Here is a 17,500-nt window from a genome sequence, read left to right on the forward strand (position 1 = left end):
TAGGTTAGGCTATGTTAAGTTATATTAGGTTAGGTTTGATGGGACAGGTTAGATTAAGTTAGTGTTATGCTAGGTTAGATAGGATTAGGTTAGGCTAGGTTAAATTAGGTTAAGCTAAGTTAAATTAGGTTAGGCTAGATTATTAGGTTAGATTAGCGTTAGGGTGGCTAATCTTTGTGTAATAAATTGGGGTGTCTAAACTTCACGTCATCCGTTTAATGCATAATGAAAGATGCACAAATATATTAAATACAAACATAAAGACAGACAGACAGACAGACATACAGCCAGATAGAGAGAAGCGCCTACATGCACTCAGAAGTAAAAGCACAAGACACACACACACACACACACACACACACACACACACACACACACACACACACACACACACAGTTACAATATAACTTGGATAATAATAGTATTACCATGACATCGTTATATTCTAAGACTGTGTTATATTGTACCATTATAATCAGGCAGTATTACTAAACACTAACAATATAACACTGAAACAAAGCACCACTGTAACATAGATTTTTTTTCAGTAAAACATAACAATCACTTTAAAATAAAACAGCATTAACTAACATATTATTTTTTTCTTCAATAACATATACTGTGAGACGTTACTTACAATATTATTTTTTTTTTTCTTTTCAATAATAATGCATGAAAAAAAAATCACTTTACCCATAAATATTTAAGTCATTATTATTATAGTTTCTCTGTAAGACATAATGACTTATCACTCTATAACAACAACACGAATATCTATTTTTTATATAATACACAACACAAATTACTAACTTACCACAACAACAGTAACTTCCTATTAAAGAACTAGAAATACAACAACAACATGTAAAAAAATATACAACTATTAACATGGGAATATTTTATCAAATTTGAATAATGCGAAAATAATAAAACCTGGGAAAGTAATATTTTGTCTTACTGTTAAAAGATCTTCTGTTGGGGTCAGCTCGCGACGTAGCTGTGAAATGGTACAAAATCCTGGTATTATTCGAGGCTGAGACCAATGTTACGAACACATGAACAAATTCCAATGATAGAACAAGAAATGACTAGAATAATTAGGCATTTCTTCTATAATTATAAATTCTGTACAATAATTTCTTATTACATTATACGATTAGTTAGTGTGTGTGTGTATGTGTGTGTGTGTGTGTGTGTGTGTGTGTGTTATATAAACATGATGATATATTCAGATACTGTAAGGTACTGCTAGGTATTGGTGATCTAATTTTAACACTAGATAAGGTATTAAATGTTAAGTATTGTTAATTAAACAAAGTTAGGACATTATAGTGACAAAAATATTGAAACGAGCTTTAATAATAATAATAATAATGATAATAATTAATGTAATAATAATAATAATAAACTTTGTACATAAATATATATAAAATTAGAATTAGTTAAAATAATACAATATACTTGGGGTCAAATTACTGAAGACTTCAATCTGTATAAACATTAACAAACTAAAGTAATACAGAGGTGAAAATTCTATCATTTACAAATAAACATAATAACATATAAGCATTGAAACAAAACATGCTTGATGGGAGAGTAACTTAAACATTACTAGCTGAATAAGGTGTGTTAACATTCACATATATATTCGTTATTTACTTCACTTTTAAACATTAATCATGGTATAAATATTGTTTATTATTATGTTCAATAGTTTATAAACATAGGTGTAAATAATCTTTATGTGTACCTATATTAAACATCATTATTTAAAATCATGCTAAACATTACTACTTGATATGACAAAAGTTAAAGATAACATTACTATTTACATCAATCATAAACATTGGCAAACATCTTCACTAACATCAACAGAATATAACATTGGGATGCTCTGTAAACACAACCAAAAAAACATTAAATATATTGGTATATTAACTTTAAATAAACATTGATTATGTAAAAAAATAAAACAATTGCTTACTGTTGAATGAACGTCTGTTTGGGTCATAACGAGTGGCTGGAAAAAAAAAAATATACAACAAATTATTAAAAAAAAACACAAAAATAAACAAAAATTATTAAAAAAAAAATCATATAACCAAAAAAAAAACCTATTGGAATAATCGAATTCTTAAATATAATTCTCACTGAAATAAAAAGCTAATTGCTGGAATAGAAAAGAATCACAAATGACCATTTTATATATAATAAAAAAAAATACTGAAAAAATATGATTCACTTGGGCTAAAATTAAACCAAAGAGAATATCGACTTAGAAATATAACTCTATTCTTAATGTTACCTTTACTTACATATAACTAATTACCTTAAAAAAAAACCTTCTTTTATAACCATGTCAAGGGGTTAATTTCCTTAATAAGACAAATAAAAAAAAGGAATATCTGAATAGTTGGAAGAAGATCTATTTCCTTATTAAAACACTGAGGCCCAAAGATACTGTCTTGAGCTGTGTTGTTCTCTGTGGTTGAATGAGTGTAGGAGAGGGAGAGAAGGGAGAGGGTATGGGGGAGAGGGGAGGAGAGAGAGGGAGAGGGTATGGGGGAGAGGGGAGGGAGAGGAAGTGGAGGGAGAGATGAGACGGGGAAATGGGAGGAAAGCGAGAGAACTAATATTAATCTCCATAAATAAGAAAAAGAACAAGAGTGTATTTCTCTTACTGTTGAGTGACTGCCTCTGAGTGTCGGTCCGAGGAGCTGAAAGCAAAGGAAGCAAGGCATTAGAAGAGCTTTAGTGGTGATAATAATAGTAATGGTAATAGTAATAATAATAGTAAAAACATTAATAGAAATTACAAATGAAGTGAGGTGAATAATAATATTGATGATACTGTAATAGCAATAATGATGATAATAATGATAGTGGTAGTATTAATAATGACAGTATTGAGGATGAAAATAATAATAAAAATAACAATAAAATAATACAAATAATAATAATAATAACAACAATTACAAACCGGTGTCGGATAATATATTCAGGTACTGTACGTGAACAATACGGGTTATAACACACAAGGCCCAGGTACTGTACGTGAACAATACAGGTTATAACACACAAGGCCCAGGTACTGTACGTGAACAATACAGGTTATAACACACAAGGCCCAGGTACTGTACGTGAACAATACAGGTTATAACACACAAGGCCCAGGTACTGTACGTGAACAATACGGGTTATAACACACAAGGCCCAGGTACTGTACGTGAACAATACGGGTTATAACACACAAGGCCCAGGTACTGTACGTGAACAATACAGGTTATAACACACAAGGCCCAGGTACTGTACGTGAACAATACAGGTTATAACACACAAGGCCCAGGTACTGTACGTGAACAATACAGGTTATAACACACAAGGCCCAGGTACTGTACGTGAACAATACGGGTTATAACACACAAGGCCCAGGTAGTGTCGAGAAATATACCTGTTTGTTACTGGTTACAGAGATGATACTATAATGATTATCTATTTTTATAACAAATCAATATATGAAGGTAATTATTATACTCATATATGATAAAAACATCTCAGCTATAGTATAACACACATTGTAAATTTATATATACAATAAATTGAATATATATAAAATAAATTTACAAATCGTCATTTAGAAAAAACTCAATTACATAAAATTTTACTTTATTAACAGAATCAATGAAAAAATACCGTTTTTTTCTGTGTAAATTATTTTTTTTTATACATTTATTTGATCTATTAATTCATGAATATATTTCAAGAGTACAAATCAAACCCCTTGAGTACTGTGTCTTATCCACATGAGTACGAGCTCTTAACCTCTTGAGTATGATGACTTGACCCCTTGAGTTCAATGTTATTGTACTCGAGGAAATGAGTTGTAATCCATTGTACTCAAACGATTAAGAAATTGTACTCAAGAGTTTAAGATATCTTACTCATGAGACCAAATTCATTATTACATAGGAGGTTGGCACAGTACTCATTGGATTTAATGAATGTACTCAAGGGGTTAGATATATTAAAAGGCTAATTTATTGTACTCAAGGGGCTAGTAATTCACTAAAATGAGTTAGATCATCGCATTCAAGGTGTTAATTTTTCGTACTCAAGGTGTTTAGTCATCGTACTCAAGGTGGTTAAGACATCATACTCAAGGGGTTAAGACATCATACTCAAGGGGTTAAGACATCATACTCAAGGGGTTAAGACATCATACTCAACGGGTTAAGACATCATACTCAACGGGTTAAGACATCATACTCAACGGGTTAAGACATCATACTCAAGGGGTTAAGACATCATACTCAAGGGGTTAAGTTAACGTACTCAAGGGGTTAAGACATCATACTCAAGGGGTTAAGACATCATACTCAAGGGGTTAAGACATCATACTCAAGGGGTTAAGACATCATACTCAAGGGGTTAAGACATCATACTCAAGGAGTTAAGACATCATACTCAAGGGGTTAAGACATCATACTCAAGGGGTTAAGACATCATACTCAAGGGGTTAAGGTTAAGACATCATACCAAGGGGTTAAGACATCGTACTCAAGGGGTTAAGTTAACGTACTCAAGGGGTTAAGACATCGTACTAAGGCTACACATCGTACTCAAGGGCGAATATCGTACCCAAGGGTTAAGACATCATACTCAAGGGGTTAAGACATCATACTCATGTGGGTTAAGACATCGTACTCAAGGGGTTAAGACATCATACTCAAGGTTAAGACATCATACTCAAGGGGTTAAGACATCGCACCAAGGGGTTAAGACATCATACTCAAGGTTACATCATACTCAAGGGGGGTTAAGACATCGCACTAAGGGGTTAAGACATCGTACTCAAGGGGGTTAAGACATCATACTCAAGGGGTTAAGACATCGTACTCAAGGGGTTAAGACATCGTACTCAAGGGGTTAAGACATCGTACTCAAGGGGTTAAGACATCGTACTCAAGGGGTTAAGAAATCGTACTCAAGGGGTTAAGAAATCGTACTCAAGGGGTTAAGACATCGTACTCAAGGGGTTAAGACATCGTACTCAAGGGGTTAAGACATCGTACTCAAGGGGTTAAGACATCGTACTCAAGGGGTTAAGACATCGTACTCAAGGGGTTAAGAAATCGTACTCAAGGGGTTAAGAAATCGTACTCAAGGGGTTAAGACATCGTACTCAAGGGGTTAAGACATCGTACTCAAGGGGTTAAGACATCGTACTCAAGGGGTTAAGACATCGTACTCAAGGGGTTAAGATCGTACTCATCGTACTCAAGGGGTTAAGACATCGTACTCAAGGGGTTAAGACATCGTACTCAAGGGGTTAAGACATCGTACTCAAGGGGTTAAGACATCATACTCAAGGGGTTAAGACATCATACTCAAGGGGTTAAGACATCATACTCAAGGGGTTAAGACATCATACTCAAGGGGTTAAGACATCATACTCAAGGGGTTAAGACATCATACTCAAGGGGTTAAGACATCATACTCAAGGGGTTAAGTTAACGTACTCAAGGGATTAAGTTAACGTACTCAAGGGGTTTACACTATGACAAGACCAATTTAAGACATCACTCTATAGAAACACCTACGCTTAATCCCTATCATAACTACATAGTCCACAGTAATTACACTTTAATTACATAACACCCTGTAATTAAGGTGTTCTGGACCCATACATATATAAACATTAATCAGACATTATTTAAATCATTTGCACCACATGTAATTACTTTTCCTTTCCCTACATATCAAAATTAATCTGACTCCCTTCAGTTAATTTGCAACTTGTGTAATTAATACGCAATTTACCTATAATCAAGAGTAATTAGATTTTAATAAGGTAACAACACTTGTTATTTCTTAGACTTAATTATACAACGAGACTAGTATTTAATTAGTTTGTTAATTGCAAAACACCTTTAATTAGTCGGGTTTAATTGTATAACACCTGTAATTATTGACTCTTAATTACAAAATACTTTTAATGAGTTAGTCACTTAATTACAAAACACCTGTAATAAATCACTATTAATTACATAACACCTGTAATTAATTAGCTATTTAGTCACAAAACACCTGTAATTAGTCAGACTTAATTTTATAACACCTGTAATTAGTCAGATTTAATCATATAACACCTGTAATTAATAACTCTTAATTACAAAACACCTTTAATTAGTTAGCCACTTAATTACACAACACCTGTATTTAATCACTCTTAATTACACAACACTTGTAATCCATCACATAACAAGCAAAACAACACTAAAACAACAACAAGAATACAACCAAAATTCAACCAAATTCAACCAAAACATTATCGAGTCATCGTTAAAAGAACACCCCCAAAAAAATTAATCGTTAGTCGTATTAAACTGTGGTGTGGTCTTTATCGATGACCCTGAACAGCATAGAGGTAGACCAGGGAACATTATCATAACATCTGAGAGGAGTAAAGAAGTTTGATTGTCTTACGCCGGCGGGATTGTCTCAGGGTGTCAGTACGTGTGGCTGAAAGGGAACAACATATTGCATTGGGTTAGTATCTTCTTGAATGATTATATATGGAGGGAGGTGAAGGAATAGTGGTGTAGAGAGAGACGGATGGTGAGAGATAGAGATAAAGATTGATAACGAGAGAGATGATGAGAGATAGAGATAAAGATTGATAAAGAGAGAGATGATGAGAGATAGAGATAAAGATTGATAACGAGAGAGATGATGAGAGATAGAGGTAAAGATTGATAAAGAGAGAGATGATGAGAGATAGAGATAAAGATTGATAACGAGAGAGATGATGAGAGATAGAGATAAAGATTGATAACGAGAGAGAGAGAGATGGCGAGACATAGAGATATAAAGAGAGAGAGAGCCAGTCTGTGTATGAAGTCACTTGACCAGGTGTTCTACTGTACACAAGTGTAAGAACCAAATAATATTTGGTATTTCACAATTATCATAAAAATAATAATTGTATATATATATATATATATATATATATATATATATATATATATATATATATATATATATATATATATATATATATATATATATATATATATATATATATATATATATATATATATATACTGTGTATCAAAGCTTCAAAATAACAGTCCAGAGTAAACACTTTGAGGTCGTTGGTTTAACCTTCTGAGGAATATTGTTGACTTGATACTCTTAAACAAGAGGAGGTTAAACCATCGTCTCCTAAAAGTGGAAGTGAGTCCCGTGGGCCCGTGAGTGGCAGGGTGGATACAGCACCTGTGGAAGAAGCCTTTTTCGGTGCACAGGGAGCCAGTGTGGGCGGCACTGCACTCCTTCGATTTTACTTTCCTAACTGTAAAGTTAGACAACAAATAACACGAGGGTGTGAGCGCTGTTTCCACTCGGCCACCGCACCCTAGCAGCCTCAAAGGCTTTGAAAAATAATATCCTTGACCTGATATATCAAGTACTTATACATCACAAGGTAACATTTTTATATAATATATGAAGCATGAATACAATATGCTCTTACTGATAACTATATATATATATATATATATATATATATATATATATATATATATATATATATATATATATATATATATATATATATATATATATATATATATATATATATATATATATATATATATATTAGGTAAAGTTACAGCAGAAATTGTAAAAAATCGATTTAATAATTAAAATACATCATTTTTTGAGAAATATAAAAACATTTACATGTCATTTTAACATAAACATCGAACATAAACTATAAAGATTAAACCAACTCCAACAAAAGAATCAAACATTAACAAAACATGTACTTATATTTCTTAGTTGCAAGCAAATTATTTCATAATTAAGTAAATTAAACAAGGAAAATGTTAAAAACTTTTAAACTGAGAAATAAAATATATATTATAAACATTACAACACGTAACAAACATTATCACAGCTAAGTACTTCACTTCCTTAACACCATACAACTGTTTTGGCTTAATTATTATAAAACAAAACACAACGCAAAAACTCTCCCCCCCAAAAAAAAATCACCCATAAATCACTATTCAATCAACATCAAAGACGAGTCTCCTTATAGCATGTATTTATGATAGTTGCAACACATTGTTTAATATAATAATGTATTTATATAACGTATAGCATAAGAAACTCAACCTAGGTCATGAAGAACAAAGGATCATTTTTAACATGGACGCAAAAAAACGATGCAATGTTTAGCACAACACCCGTACAGTAGAATGTTACACACATCAACAAAACCAATTTCTGAAAAAAGGAGAGAGTAAAATCAGGAGTTTCCTTACGCTTATATGACTGTCTATGTGTGTCAGTACGAGATGCTGAAAGTAAAGAATATGGGGAAAAATTAGTACCCATACATACATACATACATACATACATACATACATACATACATACATACATACATACATACATACATACATACATACATACATAACATCAACAAATGAATAATCTTACCTTAAAACCTAAATGAATCGTAAAAAAATATACAACAATAATATTCAGGCAACAGTAATATCCAGTCCAAACCTTTTACGTGAAATAATTTTGGGTAATATCTCTTCAGGGAATCTTAAATTAATTGTGGGTTATTTTTTTCCCCTGGGTTATGTATTAGAGAAGGATTTATTTACACACAGACACATATTTGACACACACACTCTCACTCACACACACACACACTCTCACTCACACACACACACACACACACACATAATCTACAACTTAACATTATAACCCTCACAATAACACACACAGCTCCTCTTATTAAAAACCCGACATTCCTTCACGTTTTCATAATGTTTTACAACTTACAACACGGATTTAAAGTCTCGTTAAAAGGAAATAAAATCAATATTTATCATTTCTCGATAATTACAAAAATTCTCGAGTATAATATTATCTCCCGGTACTAAGCTTGAGTATCTCTGGCTGCGATTCTAATGTATTTTATTAGACTTTTACTGAGAGTATTATACCACTTATGGAGATGTTATTAAAATACAATAATATATTAACACAGACTTCGGGTATAATTAAATAGAGAATCTTAAGTGGTTATATCAGGGGGTTATACCTAGTAGTTCGTATTAGGGGGGTTGACATCAGTTATATCAGGGGGTTATACCTAGTAGTTCGTATTAGGGGGGTTGACATCAGTTATATCAGGGGGTTATACCTAGTAGTTCGTATTAGGGGGGTTGACATCAGTTATATCAGGGGGTTATACCTAGTATCGTATTAGGGGTTGACATTATATCAGGGTCTTATCAGTGGGGTTAATACACACACACACACACACACACACACACACACACACACACACACACACATGGGAGATATCGCCATAGAGTTAATATATAAACACAACAATATAATAACACATCAGAGACTTATGATAATGGTAAGTGTAACCAAACATGACCTAATAATAATAATAATAATAATAATAATGATGATAATGATAACGATAACGATAACAATAATAATGATAATAATAATAATAACACTAACAATGATAATGATAATAATAATAACATTTACATTAGATATTTCTACATAATACTCAGAGACAAATTTACTTTTATATAATACACTCATCACAAGTATTACTGTATATAACAAGACACAGGTTTACACAAAAGCAACGATACATGGGTTTACACAACAGCTAAAATGCAAGAGTTTACACAACGGCTAGCAAATAAAAGTTTACATAACGTCTAAGACAAAACTTTACACAAAACGTAAGACACTAAAGTTTACACAACAGCTGAGACACAAAAGCTTACACAAAAGTTTACATATTGTAGTCACGAGAGAGAGAGAGAGAGAGAGAGAGAGAGAGAGAGAGAGAGAGAGAGAGAGAGAGGGGGGACTTAAACAAACAAATAATATTAATTAAGGTTTACCAACATTACCCAAAGCAGGATTTGCTTACTAGAGGCTGTTGGTTTCTGACTGTTTGCTCGACTGGCTGGAAATAAAACCAAGACGTTAAACCAAGACATTAAACCGAGAAATTAAACCAACACATTAATACGAGACGTTAAAACCAACACATTATACAGAGACATTAAACCTAAGACCATATACAGAGACATTAAACCGAGACGTTAAACCGAGACGTTAAACCGAGACGTTAAACCGAGACATTAAAACACCTGTGATATTTACAAGGAGAATTAATGTTCTGTTTTTAGATCATCTGAAGATTAGCCCCTCCTGGTTTATTTTTCCTTCAGATTAACTAACCTAACCTAACCTAACCTAACCCCCCTCAAGGTAGGTGATGGATATTTTGTTTAAATGTCTTAGTAAAAATCAACTTTTAATCCACATAAGAATAAGAAAAATAAAATACCATAATTTTCTTCACGTTATAGACGAAACAATTTGAAATACCTACAAAAAAATCATAAAAAATAACTCATTGTCTAATTAATTTGAGAATGAGGTTTAATTAATCACATGTTAAACCAAATTAATTACAATAGGCGAGATGTGACGGTATATAATTGTCGTTTGGATTATAATTAATTTGTCATTAGAGTATAATTAATTATCATGGTGACGTAACAGAGTCGAAAAGAAAAATAATTATATGTTGAAAATAAATGAGACGGATAGAATAAATGGAAGAGAATGTGGATAGAGGGGAGAAGAAGGATAGGAGGGAGGAAAAAGTAGGTGAAGGGTAGGTGGAGAGACAAACAGAATGAAAGGAGCAGCGAAGAGGAAGAAGAGAGAGAAGAAGAGAAAGGAACGGAAGAGGAGGAAGAGAGGAGGAAAAGGAGGAAGAGAAGAGGAAGAAAAACAGGAGGAGGAAGAAGAAGAGGAAGAAGAGGAAGAGGAAGAGGAAGAAGAGGAAGAGGAGGAAGAAGAAGAGGAAGAGGAGGAAGAAGAGGAGGAGGAAGAGGAAGAAGAGGAAGAAGAGAGAGAGAGAGAGAGAGAGAGGACAAACCTAAAAAAACCCCACCTAGAATATACCTGTGAACTAAAGCTACAGTACGAGTCATATATACCTAAAAAATATATATACCAAATCATGTTTATTCCTTGACGCTATACATCTACCAGGTGCGTGTACAGTAATTAAGGACAGGTGGAACTTAAACCAACGTAATTAATGATGAGAGAGTAGTGATAGTCTCACCTATCTTACTGTGGCTCGCTCTTACTGACAAAATAATGTGTTAACAGACAGGAATCACATATTTACGTTACTCCTTCTGCCCAGAGTCTAATGAGAGGTCACTATATTGGTGTTGGATTGGGTGTGGCTGGGCTGGGTTGGGTTGTGTTTGGGTTGGGCTGGGTGTGGTTGGGTGTGGTTGGGTGGGTTGGGTTGGGTTGAGTTGGGTTGCTGGGTTGGCTGGGGTTGGCTGGGTTATTGTTGGGTGGGTTGGGTGGGTGGGTTGGGGTGGGTGGGTTGGGTGTGGTTGGGTGGGTTGGGTTGGGTGCTGGGCTGGGTTGGGTTGCTGCTGGGTTGGGCAAAATTGGGTTGTTGGGTGGGTTAAGGCTGGGTTGGGTTGGGTTGGGTGGGTTGGGTTGGGTTGGGTTGGGTGGGGTTGGGTTGGGTTGGGTTGGGGTTGGGTGGGTTGGGTTGGGTTGGGTTGGGTTGGGTTGGGTTGGGTTGGGTGGTTGGGTGGGGGTTGCTGGGTTGGGTAATGGTGTGGTTGGGTTGTGGTTGGTTGGGTTGTTGGGCCGGTTGGTTGGTCATTGGGTTGGGTGGGTTGTTGGGTCTGGGTTGGGTGGTGTGGTTGGGTGGTTGGGTTGGGCTGCTGGGGTTGGGTGTGGGTTGGGCTGGGTTGGGCTGGGTTGGGCTGGGCTGTTGGGTGGGTTGGGTGTGGTTGGGCGGGTTGTTGGCTGGGTTGGGCTTGGCTGGGTGGGTGGGTTGGGTGTGGTTGGGTGTGTGTTGGGGCTGGGTTGGGCTTGGGTTGGGTGTGGGTTGGGTTGGGTGGGTGTGGGTGGTGGGCTGGGTTGGGCTGGGTGGGTTGGGGTGGGTTGGGTGGGTGGTGTTGGTTGGGTGGGGGTTGGGCTGGGCTGTGGTTGGGTGTGGCTGGGTTGGGCTGGGCTGGGCTGGCTGGGTGGTTGGGTGTGGTTGGGTGTGGCTGGGTTGGCTGGGCTGGGCTGGGCTGGGTTGGGGTTGGGTTGGGCTGGGTTGGGTTGGTTGTTAAACTTAAGTGTCAGTAGATTCACTTTGCTTATGAATACTTAGGTCTAATTTAATCAACGTTATACACTTAGGGTTAGGTTATGCTAGCTGGCAAGAGTGAGTCAGGAGTGAATCAGGAGTGAGTCAGGAGTGAATCAGGAGTGAGTCAGGAGCGAATCAGGAGTGAGTCAGGAGCGAATCAGGAGTGAGTCAGGAGCGAACCAGAGTGAGTCAGAGCGAATCAGGAGGAGTCAGAGCGAATCAGGAGTGAAAGCCAGGAGCGAATCAGGAGGAGTCAGGAGCGAATCAGGGTGAGTCAGGAGCGAGTATCTCAACGGCGTAGACATGGAGTGAGACGGAGTGAGGGGGGGAGGGGCGCTGAGAGGGAGGAATGGGGGGAGGGGGCGTCGAGAGGGAGGAGGGGGGAGGGGGCGTCGAGAGGGAGGAGGTGGGGGGAGGGGCGTCGAGAGGAGGAATGGGGTCGAGAGGAGGAGTGGGGGAGGGGGCGTCTCTCTCCTGGGCTGATGAAACTTTCGGCAGTACATTATTCAAACTCGTTGTGGAGGACGTCGCTATATACCTGAAGGCTTTGATTCATAAACCTTTACTGACAATTCTTTCTAAACATTTGACGAACGTTTGATAAGTATTGAAATGATAGTTACTTTGTCAGATAAAATATAAAGTTAAATTTCAGGTGTGAATACATGTTACTAGTATGATTAATTAACTAAAATATGTCCTAAATACAGTGGAAAGTGAACAACACAGGTGGCATCAATAAGGCTTATTACACCTGTAGTCATCGTCAACTTTCACACGATGTTACCTGATAAACATTTGACACACACACAGGGAGAGAGAGAGAGAGAGAGAGAGAGAGAGAGAGAGAGAGAGAGAGAGAGAGAGAGAGAGAGAGAGAGAGAGAGAGAGAGAGAGAGAGAGAGAGCACACCATCCCACTATTATTCAGCATTCTTAACCAGTCACCAACAGGATATTAACCACAGCATCCTTGACCTGTGTGTGTGTGTGTGTGTGTGTGTGTGTGTGTGTGTGTGTAAATGTTGAATGAGCTCTTGATATGTTTTCGTCAGACACCTCGACTGTGACTGGTATAGACTGAGGATTCTTACAATAAATAAGGAAAATATATTACGTAATGGAGAAGTGTAAAAGTAAACACTAGCAGAAATAAGTTACAACTGTCATGTTTATAATTATCGTTATTTAATGTTCTATACCTGGGGATAAAATTAAGTGCACAAGCAACATAACGTAAATTTCCTTAGTTACAACTCTGCCATATTTCGTATGTGTTGTGTGTGCATTATCGCTTAGTAAATTATCCGTTAACTGGGGGTTTAATTCTTTTATTAAGCAACATAAATAATTTTCTAAGTTGAAGTTTGAAATACTGTATACGGTTACGGTAATCAGCTTTTATAAACACCATTGACGAGAAAGCTGCTTCCAAATTGTACCAGAGCCTTGATAGATCGATTGTTAACAGTTGAATATCTCTTGGGTAAATTGATCAAAACATCGATATATCATTACAGACGTCAGAATTTGCCTTTGCCTCGTTGTCAGCCTGTAATTCGGCCATTTCGAGTACAAGAGAGCCACACTGTTTTAAATCTGTCGTGAAAGAACTGAACACAATTGTAAAGACTCGGTAAACAACTCAGGGAATCTATCATTGAAATTTGTTGTCATTTTCTGTCCGCATCCGTGGGAAGTCCAGTGAACTGAGCTGAGAACAGTTCCAAGGTAGGAGTGTGGAACTTCTGTTGTGAAACGTGTCATCAGGGCAAGTCTGACCTGGACTGGCCTGACCTGACACAAGGAGAGTAACTGCGTTAATCACTTGACCATAATTTATTGTATAGTCCTGACGAGACGGCCACGTCCTTCAGTCCTTGACACCTGGACTAAAAAAGGCCCAGGTAACTCCCCGACCTACATGTTTGGGAACCGCTGGTCTAGACCTTGTTTATGGTCTGCAAGAGGGTCATGGCGGCAAACATCAGCAATACAATGTAAGAGAATACACTAGATGACGAGAGGTTTTGCTCTCCCCACGCCCATTGACAACCAATTGATGTGACAATAATCACATGACAATTGACTACAAACATGATATTTGTTGCTTACCCGCGCGGCAGGTTACAGACTTCCCTCCAACATCCTATTACAACGTGTTCTTACCTAATGATAACAGTCATTTAAAAACTTGTGAATGAAGAAAGCAGCTGAAGTAATGTAGGCTTACTTTAAACATGGCAGTTGTCATGTTGGTATTTCTGCATTCTTAATCCTTACTAGTCTTCTTGGACTGATAGTTCAACCAGGTTATATATGAAGTTTTCCCCACACACACTGGCCTCAGCAAGCAAGGTGCTTATTATGGCATGTTTAGCAATTATAAAGTCTTTCCTCTTGTACAAGGGAATCCATCTTCTCGGTTCTTTGTCCTTCGGAAAGCGATGAAACGTTATATCATCGCCGTTTCGAATTTGTGCCATACACCCTAAAACTGAGCAACTGCTCGGCATATGTTTGTTGTTGTTGTTGTGTTGTTGTTGTTGTTGTTGTTGATATGTTGTTGTTATTGTTGTGTTGTTGTTGTTGTTGTGTTGTTGTTATTGTTGTGTTGTTGTTATTGTTGAGTTGTTGTTATTGTTGATGTGTTGTTGTTGTTGCTGTTGTTGTTGTTATTGTTGATATGGTGTTGTTATTGTTGTGTTGTTGTTGTTGATGTGTTGTTGTTGTTGTTGTTATTGTTGATATGTTGTTGTTGTTGTTGTTGTGTGGGCACAAGTGACGTCACGAGCTCCAAGAGGTTCCGTTTTCTTTCATGAGCGAGCAGACCTTGTATTCTATAGACCTGGTAACAACAAGGAGCCATTAAGCCTATCTTACCACCGTACTGAGAGTGATCACCAGTGTGGCCAGCGTCGTTGATCGATTGAGGAAGGGTGGTCAGACCTGTCGTGTAGTGCACCAGTAAGTGTTTCAGCCATCAGTAATGGACAACAGACAAAGGCCGCGAAGATGTCGATATATGGTACAAATGTTCGCCTTCTTCAGTAAGCCTTGAGGTGTTGCCTCAAGGGTTTGTTGCTCACACCGCCGAGTGATGCACCGTTCAGTGATCCCTGTGTCTCCTCCTTCATCTTCTGAACGAGCGCCACAAACTCTGGCTCAGCGGCCAGGACACCAACAAGATGTATATTGATGACCAGGACAGTGACATGTACCTATAGCGCTGTATTTAGTGACCTGGGGCAGGGCGCCCTTTTTTTTTTTTTTTTTTTATAGGTTAAGGTGGGGAAAGGGTGGAAGGCATGCTGGGGCTCAAGGCACAGCCAGACATGAGGGATGGAGAAGTCACAACATATAGTCGTGGGGGGAAAGGTTGGAAAAGAAGTTTAATGAGTTAAACAGAGGGGGACGACACCCCTTGTTTTACATATTACAGAGTTTGTTGGCTAACTAAGCTAACCTAGGATTTAGAATGAGGTTGCACAATGGTTATTTTAGTAGACAATGACTAGATTGATTTTACAATTAGAAGTTTATTAACATCTTATACTGTATTACGTTATGGACTCACTCGATTTTGACTTGTTAAATGTGAATTTATATCATCTAAGTTTTAATCTAAGGTGGATCACTGTGGCGGACATAGATGGATCGCGGGTTGGGTTGTTGTAGTGTGGGCAGACTCCGGGGCCACCAGGCGTGGGGTCTCCCTCCGTTGATGTCTTCCCCGCGTAGGTGGTCTGGGCTGTGAGGGTCGTCCAGGAGCTTGTCCCAAACCTTCTTCCCTAGGCGATGGAACCTGAAGTTGAGGGCCTCTGTTTTATTTCTTAGGTGGATGAAATAAAAACAGAGGCCCCCAACTTCAGGTTCCATCGCATAGGAAGAAGGTTTGGGACGTCACTGTCTTGGTGTCCACCCACCAAGGTGTACCACCCATCCCACCCACCAAAGTCCACCCACCAAAGTGTCCTACCCACCAAGGTGTACCACCCCAAGGTGTCCCACCCACCAAAGTGTCCCACTCCACCAAGGTGTGTACCACCCACCAAGGTGTCCCACCCACCAAGGTATCCCACCCACCAAGGTGTCCCACCCACCAAGGTGTCCCACCCACCAAGGTGTACCACCCACCAAAGTATCCCACCCACCAAAGTGTCCTACCCACCAAGGTGTACCACCCACCAAGGTGTCCTACCCACCAAAGTGTCCTACCCACCAAAGTGTCCTACCCACCAAAGTGTCCCACCCACCAAGGTGTCCCACCCACCAAGGTGTCCCTCACGGTGTGTCTTCATGCCAGGCCACATCGTGTCCTCCAGCGGGCGGGTCGTTTGGGGGGAGAACAGAACAGAACAGAACAGTATGTTAAAAGTTTTCCCAGAGATTGTGAAGACTCTACAGCGAACACCATGACCAAAGCAAATCCCCACTCACGTTTCTTGAACCCTTTCCATCCCACTCATGTATCCTGTACTAGCAACACATCCTACTCCATACCACTCATGTATCCTGAACTAGCAACACATCCCACTCCTTCCCACTCATGTAATCTGTACTAGTAACACATCCCTCTCCTTCCCACTCATGTACTAGCAACACATCCCCCTCCTTCCCACTCATGTACTAGCAACACTTCACGAGTTACTACACCACGAGGCCTACGTGACCTCACACAGTATGGCAATAGACCAGCCCGGGCCATCAGCTGTAAACTATAATAATTTGTATGTTCAACTCATGTTCCTTCTCATTTTAGTAATGAACGCTTTTGTTCATTTTAGTAATGAACGCTTTTGTTAAACGACCCACCCAATCTCTATGTTAAACGACCCACCCACCCCCATGTTAAACGACCCACCCACACCCATGTTAAACGACCCACCCAATTTAATATGTTAAACGACCCACTCCAATTTACGTTAAACGACCCACCCAATTCTATGTTAAACGACCCACCCACCCCATGTTAAACGACCCACCCAATTCCCCATGTTAAACGGCCCACCCACACCCAATATGTTAAACGACCCACCCACCCCATGTTAAACGACCCACCCAATTCCCCATGTTAAACGACCCACTCACCCCATATGTTAAACGACCCACCCAATTCCATGTTAAACGACCCACCCAATTCCCCATGTTAAACGCAGACCCAATTCACTCCCCATGTTAAACGACCCACCCAATTCCATGTTAAACGACCCACCCAATTCCCCATGTTAAACGACCCACTCAATTCCCC

At 38.2% G+C, this 17,500-nt stretch overlaps 1 protein-coding gene across 18 annotated transcripts in view; it reads right to left on the minus strand.

Annotated features, from left to right (window-relative positions):
• Positions 1–17,500, minus strand: part of LOC121877064 — a 54,494-nt gene that overhangs the window by 30,035 nt on the left and 6,959 nt on the right. For 8 of the 18 annotated variants that reach the window (XM_042382681.1, XM_042382674.1, XM_042382676.1 and 5 more), the window contains exons 2-6: positions 9,992–10,027; positions 8,331–8,366; positions 2,682–2,717; positions 1,985–2,020; positions 959–997 (exon numbers count right to left, since the gene is read on the minus strand). In XM_042382681.1, coding sequence (XP_042238615.1) covers positions 959–997; positions 1,985–2,020; positions 2,682–2,717; positions 8,331–8,366; positions 9,992–10,027 — 183 coding nt within the window. The remainder of the gene's footprint in view (positions 1–958; positions 998–1,984; positions 2,021–2,681; positions 2,718–8,330; positions 8,367–9,991; positions 10,028–17,500) is intronic. The other 10 variants (XM_042382687.1, XM_042382684.1, XM_042382682.1 and 7 more) reach the window with 5 other exon arrangements.

The sequence above is a fragment of the Homarus americanus genome, unplaced genomic scaffold (genome assembly GCF_018991925.1).
Source record: "Homarus americanus isolate GMGI-L3 unplaced genomic scaffold, GMGI_Hamer_2.0 scaffold27247, whole genome shotgun sequence".
Classification (NCBI taxonomy): domain Eukaryota; kingdom Metazoa; phylum Arthropoda; class Malacostraca; order Decapoda; family Nephropidae; genus Homarus; species Homarus americanus.